This window comes from Nerophis lumbriciformis, linkage group LG13 (assembly GCF_033978685.3).
Source record: "Nerophis lumbriciformis linkage group LG13, RoL_Nlum_v2.1, whole genome shotgun sequence".
NCBI lineage: Eukaryota > Metazoa > Chordata > Actinopteri > Syngnathiformes > Syngnathidae > Nerophis > Nerophis lumbriciformis.
The window spans coordinates 9,855,421-9,861,995 of NC_084560.2; the positions used below are offsets into that span (position 1 = coordinate 9,855,421).

A 6,575-nucleotide genomic window follows, 5' to 3' on the forward strand; every position below is an offset into this window, starting at 1 on the left:
AATTTTCTTGAAAAGTGAAACATTTGTTATCCTGGCATTAATAGTACTGTGATTCTGTATGGTATCCATCCTTAGTTAAAACTAATATATTTTTCCAAAAACCAAATCTGGTTTAGTGTTCCTTAGGATGACATTTTCATACAGCATGATTATAAAACATTATTACCTTAAAGTATGATTCACATTCAGAATTTTCCATCCTTCTATATATGGTAGTTGGAGTTGCAGACAACTTCATTACTGCTAAATACAAACCCCGTTTCCATATGAGTTGGGAAATTGTGTTAGATGTAAATATAAACGGAATACAATGATTTGCAAATCATTTTCAACCCATATTCAGTTGAATATGCTACAAAGACAACATATTTGATGTTCAAACTGATAAACATTTTTTTGTTGTTGCAAATAATCATTAACTTTAGAATTTGATGCCAGCAACACGTGACAAAGAAGTTGGGAAAGGTGGCAATAAATACTGATAAAGTTGAGGAATGCTCATCAAACACTTATTTGGAACATCCCACAGGTGAACAGGCAAATTGGGAACAGGTGGGTGCCATGATTGGGTATAAAAGTAGATTCCATGAAATGCTCAGTCTTTCACAAACAAGGATGGGGCGAGGGTCACCACTTTGTCAACAAATGCGTGAGCAAATTGTTGAACAGTTTAAGAAAAACCTTTCTCAACCAGCTATTGCAAGGAATTTAGGGATTTCACCATCTACGGTCCGTAATAACATCAAAGGGTTCAGAGAATCTGGAGAAATCACTGCACATAAGCAGCTAAGCCCGTGACCTTCGATCCCTCAGGTGGTACTGCATCAATAAGCGACATCAATGTGTAAAGGATATCACCACATGGGCTCAGGAACACTATAGAAACCCAGTAACTACAGTTGGTCGCTACATGATCAAAAACTTGGTCCCCATTCTAAATAATAACCAGTATGTGTGTGTGTGTGTGTGTGTGTGTGTGCATTCATGTTAACCACAAATAAAAGAAAATGCAGTATTTTCTTATTTCTTATGTAATTATAGCTGCACTGACAGCCTCATGTGCTGCAGCACCACCTGGTGGTGTCATTTGTTACCTGCGCAGTGGTATTATATTACACCTGCCCCTACATTCTAGGTCTGTAACCAGTTCAAATGTCAGCGCTCGTCAATCAAACGCTTTGTTTTGATGTCTGCCTCTTCAGGAGGCGGCAATGTTCGCATCGAGAGTGTGAAACTGGACTTCAAGGACAAAGCCCAAGCCAAGGTGGGCTCTTTGGACAATGCTCACCACACTCCCGGAGGAGGCCGTTTTACAGTAAGCGTTTGTGTTGCTGGGTTGCATCCATGGAAGTAAAAAAATATATAAATAAATTAATTAATGCAACTAAGAAAAGGGAAACATTCGGAAGTCATTTTGATCTTATAGCGCCAAATGAAGAAAATCTTGTTTAGTTATTGCCCAGTTTTGCATTTATTATTTATTATTATTTATTATTCCTCCTATTAGAAAAAAATATATATATATTTTAAAATTTTATTTAATATATATATATATAATTAAAAAAATATACATATATTTATATATATTTTAAAATTGTATTTAAAAATATATATATAATTTAAAAAATATATATATATATATTTTATTTTTTTTTGTATGTTTTTATTTTATTTTTTTTATTTAAAAAATATATATATATATATACATATATATATATATATATATATATATATATATATACATACATATATTTTTTTATTATATATATTTTTCAATTTAATATATATATAATATATTTTTATATATATAAAACAAGCAAAAACCGCTTAGACTGCCGAGTGACAACTTTGTCAAGAACACACACGTTTTTCTTTTTATGCATTCTAAGTCGTAAAATATGGCAAATAAGAGGTGGCTAACAATGCAGCAAATAAGAGTACACTCTTGTGCCCGTAATTCCCTCTAAAAAACATCCAAAAAGCGCCAACAATACTTATTTCTTTCTTTCTTTAGTTTATTTCATACATGAACACACTTACAGCATAATACATCACCCAATTTCATATCATTTCATTTTACATCATGTCCGAAAAGGAGTAGGAAGAAGCGAAGCTTATTTAATCCTACCCCTTTCCCACTTCAGAGCGTTTACAAATATATACATCATTATACATGTCTCGTGCGCATGAGATACATGTCTAAAAAAAAAAAAAAAAAGATCATTTTTTTTTATAACTTTATAAAAAGTTTCTCGTGCGCACAAAATACATGTCTTAAATAAAAAAAAGATACATTTTTTTTTTTTAATTTTTTTTTTTAATAACTTTCTAAAAAGTTTCTCGTGCGCACAAGATACATGTCTTTAAAAAAAAAAGATACATTTTTTTTTCTTTTTCTTTTTTTTTGATAACTTTATAAAAAGTTTCTCTTGCACACAAGATACATGTCTAAAAAAAATTTTTTAAATAATAAATTTATTAAAAAAATAAATGTTCCCCATTTCCCTTTGGGGGCTCCGTAAATATTAAGGTAACGACATGTAAATTAAGGATTTTTTTAGAGGGAATTTCGGGCGAAAATATTAGCTGCATTGTTAGTCACCTCTTATTTGCCATATTTTATGAGTTAGAATGCATAAAATGAAAATATTTGTGTTCTTGTCTTACTGAAGGATTATAAAAGACTAAGTTGTCCAAGCAGTTTTTGCTTGTTTTTCCCCTTTTCAATAAACTATCTACAATAACTTTTTTATCAAATATTTATTGGAACATTTTCCGAGACCAACAACAGTTCACGGATGCGACATTTTCGCCCGTCACTCGACTTCCTGTGACGAAGACGCGTGTGTTTGAGTCCTCAGGCGGACTCGACGTCACCTGCAACCCAGCAATACTTCAAATCTTCAGTCAGTAAACTTCAAAAAAGTAATAATACTGGGTCCTCCAACAAGAACTCGGTAGGTCTGGGTTAGTTTTTGCCTCATCCCTGTGAGAATCCTGCGTGTGGCTGAAGCATTAAGGAGTGGGACTCGCTGCAGTGTCCTCAAACCACCACCAGGTAGTATCTGTTAGCATACGACATCATCTGTCTCTCCTTCAGAATACGAGGCAAAAACTAACCCAGACTTGCTGTAGTATACCGAGTGGTATTTGACCCAAAACCCAGGTCACAAATGTTGTTAGTTCCTATGTTGATGTGGAAGAAGTGAAGGACTAAACATCTCGCTCTGCCTGCTAGATCGAGAGCCACAGGCTGACGTTCCGCGACCAAGCCAAGGCGCGGGTGGACCACGGGGCCGAGATCGTGGTGCGCTCGCCGGGCCGGTCCCGCTCCATGTCGCCCCAGTGCCAGCGGGACAGCCACCTGTCCTCCGCCGGCAGTCTCAACATGGCGGAGTCGCCGCAGTTAGCGACCTTAGCCGAGGACGTTAGCGCCGCCCTGGCCAAGCAGGGTTTGTGAAGACGCATCACGGACCTTTTCCCGCCTTCACAGCCTCCCGGACTGACTCCGCCTCTCCTAAAGAACTCTTTATTTCTGCCTGTTGCTTCTTGATTCCCCTTTGAGACCTCGTCGCTTAGACTAGTCGGCTTCTGGTCCTAGGTCCTGTAGGGTTAAGTGTACATAGAGTACGTTATTGCGGGGGGGGGCTGGGGGGCTCGACCTTACTGATCCTGGTCCTGTTTTAGACCAGCTCCATCAGGGGTGTCCAAACTTTGGCCTGAATAATCAAAACATCCATCCATTTTTTCTACCGTTTGTCCCTTTCATGATATTTGTAATTTTCAAACTATTACAATATTTATAGATTTTTTTTTCGGGGACCCAGAATGGTCTCAGTCATAACATTAAAAAAATAAGCCATATATTGTTATTATCATTATAATTTTATTCAACACTTAAATCGCGTCGATATAACGTTTTTATTCATTTTTTTGTTTTTATATTTTGGGTCCTTTTTTGTCAAAACCCAGTTTTTTTTATGGCATAAACACAAAATGTGCAATATATTGCCTAAAGAAAATCAAAAAACTTGATGTGCAACAATTGGAGCCTTAAATAGGTCAATAACTCATAACATTGATTTTAATTTATTATAATTTTTTGAGGAATGTTAGCTTTAAAAAAAAAAAATAACACTAAATTTCTTGGGGATCCAAAAGGGTCCCACACAAGTCTTTTAAACATTTTTTTTTTTTAACTTTTGACGCTTAAATCTTGAGATCACAAATGTATCTGTTGATATGTTTTTATTATGTGTATGTTATTTTTTTGTTTGTTTGTTTTATGCCCTTTTGTCATAAACTGTTCTTTTTATGGCAAAAACACAAAATATGCAATCTTTCCCCCACAAAATATTTCAAAATGGAAAATTAGATGTGAAGTAATTGTACCCTTGAATAGGTCAATAACTCATAACATTCATTATTATTTTTTGAGGAATGTTAGCTTTTAAAAAGAAAAAAATCACACTAAAATTCTTGGGGACCCAAAAGGGTCCCACACAAGTCTTTTACATGTTTTTTAATTTTTTTTTTACTTTTAACGCTTAAATCTCACGATCAACTTCAAATGTATCGGTTGATATGTTTTTATTATGTGTATGTTGTTGTTTTTTTGTTTGTTTTATTCCCTTTTGTCATAAACTTTGTTTTTTATGGCAAAAACAAATTAATCTTTTTTTTATTTTTATTTTTTTACTTTTAACGCTTAAATCTTTAGATCAACTCCAGATCTATTTTTTCATGGCAAAAACACAAAATATGCAATATTTCCCACAAAAAATATTTCAAAATGGAAAATTAGATGTGAGGTAGTTGTAACCTTGAATAGGTCAATAACTCATAACATTTATTTTAATTCATTATTATTTTTTGATGAATATTAGCTTTGAAAAAATAAAAAATCACACTAAAATTCTTGGGGATCCAAAAGGGTCCCACAAATAAGTCTTTTTTTTAAAATGTATTTATTTATTTTTTACTTTTAACGCTTAAATGTCTAAATCAACATCCGATATATCTGTTGATATGTTTTTATTATGTTTATTTATTTATTTTTTTAATGCCCTTTTTAGTTTTTTTATGGCAAAAACACAAAATATGCAATATTTTCCCCAAAAAAGATTTCAAAATGGAAAATTTGATGTGAAGTAGCTGTAACCTTTAATAGGTCAATAACTCATAACATTTATTTTTTAATTCATTAATATTTTTTGAGGAAAATTAGCTTTAAAAAAAAAAAAATCACACTAAAATTCTTGGGGATCCAAAAGGGTCCCACACATAAGTGTTAAAAATAAGTCTTTTTTTTTTAATTTTTTTACTTTTAACACTTAAATCTCTAGATCAACTTCAGCTTTATCTATTGATATGTTTTTATTATGTTTATTTAAGTTTTTTTATGCCATTTTTGTCATAAACCTAGTTTTTTTTAATGGCAAAAACACAAAATATGCAATATTTTCCCCAAAAAATATTTCAAAATGGAAAGTAGTTGTAACCTTGAATAGGTCAATAACTCATAACATTTATTTTAATTCATTATTATTTTTTGAGGAATATTAGCTTTTAAAAAATTAAAAAAATCACACTAAAATTCTTGGGGATCCAAAAACACTAAAGTGTTAAAAATACGTGTTTTTTTTTGTTATTTTTTTTTACTTTTAACACTTAAATCTCTAGATCAACTTCAGATCTATCTGTTGATATGTTTTTTATTATGTTTATGTTGGTTTTTTTTGTTTGTTGTATGCCCTTTTTGTCATAAACTTTGTTTTTTCATGGCAAAAACACAAAATATGCAATATTTTCCCCAAAAAAATATTTCAAAATGGAAAATTTGATGTGAAGTAGTTGTAACCTTGAATAGGTCAATAACTCATAACATTTATTTTGATTGTTAATAATAAGTCTTTTATTTTTATTTTTATTTTTTACTTTCAACGCTTAAATATGTAGATCAACTTTAGATCTATCTGTTGATATGTTTTTATTATGTTTTTTTTTGTATGCCCTTTTTGTCATAAACTTAGTTTTTTTATGGCAAAAACACAAAATATGCAATGTTTTCCCCAAAAAATATTTCAAAATGGAAAGTAGTTGTAACCTTGAATAGGTCAATAACTCATAACATTTATTTTAATTCTTTTTTTTTTTTTTGAGGAATATTAGCTTTAAAAAAAAAAAAAAAAAAAAAAAATCACACTAAAATTCTTGGGGATCCAAAAACACTAAAGTGTTAAAAATACGTTTGTTTGTTTTTTGGTAGTTTTTTGTACTTTTAACACTTAAATCTCTAGATCAACTTCAGATCTATCTGTTGATATGTTTTTTATTATGTTTATGTTGGGTTTTTTTGTTTGTTGTATGCCCTTTTTGTCATAAACTTTGTTTTTTCATGGCAAAAACACAAAATATGCAATATTTTCCCCAAAAAAATATTTCAAAATGGAAAATTTGATGTGAAGTAGTTGTAACCTTGAATAGGTCAATAACTCATAACATTTATTTTGATTGTTAATAATAAGTCTTTTATTTTTATTTTTATTTTTTACTTTCAACGCTTAAATATGTAG

General features: G+C 31.4%; 1 protein-coding gene across 4 annotated transcripts in view; it reads left to right on the forward strand.

Annotated features, from left to right (window-relative positions):
• map2 (microtubule-associated protein 2) overlaps window positions 1-4,521 on the forward strand; it is a 305,408-nt gene extending 300,887 nt beyond the window's left edge. For all 4 annotated transcript variants that reach the window (XM_072914441.1, XM_072914442.1, XM_072914440.1 and 1 more), the window contains 2 exons: window positions 1,203-1,315; window positions 3,239-4,521. In XM_072914441.1, the coding sequence (XP_072770542.1) occupies window positions 1,203-1,315; window positions 3,239-3,460 (335 nt within the window). In that variant the 3' untranslated portion in view covers window positions 3,461-4,521. The remainder of the gene's footprint in view (window positions 1-1,202; window positions 1,316-3,238) is intronic.
• Window positions 4,522-6,575: the final 2,054 nt, after the last annotated feature.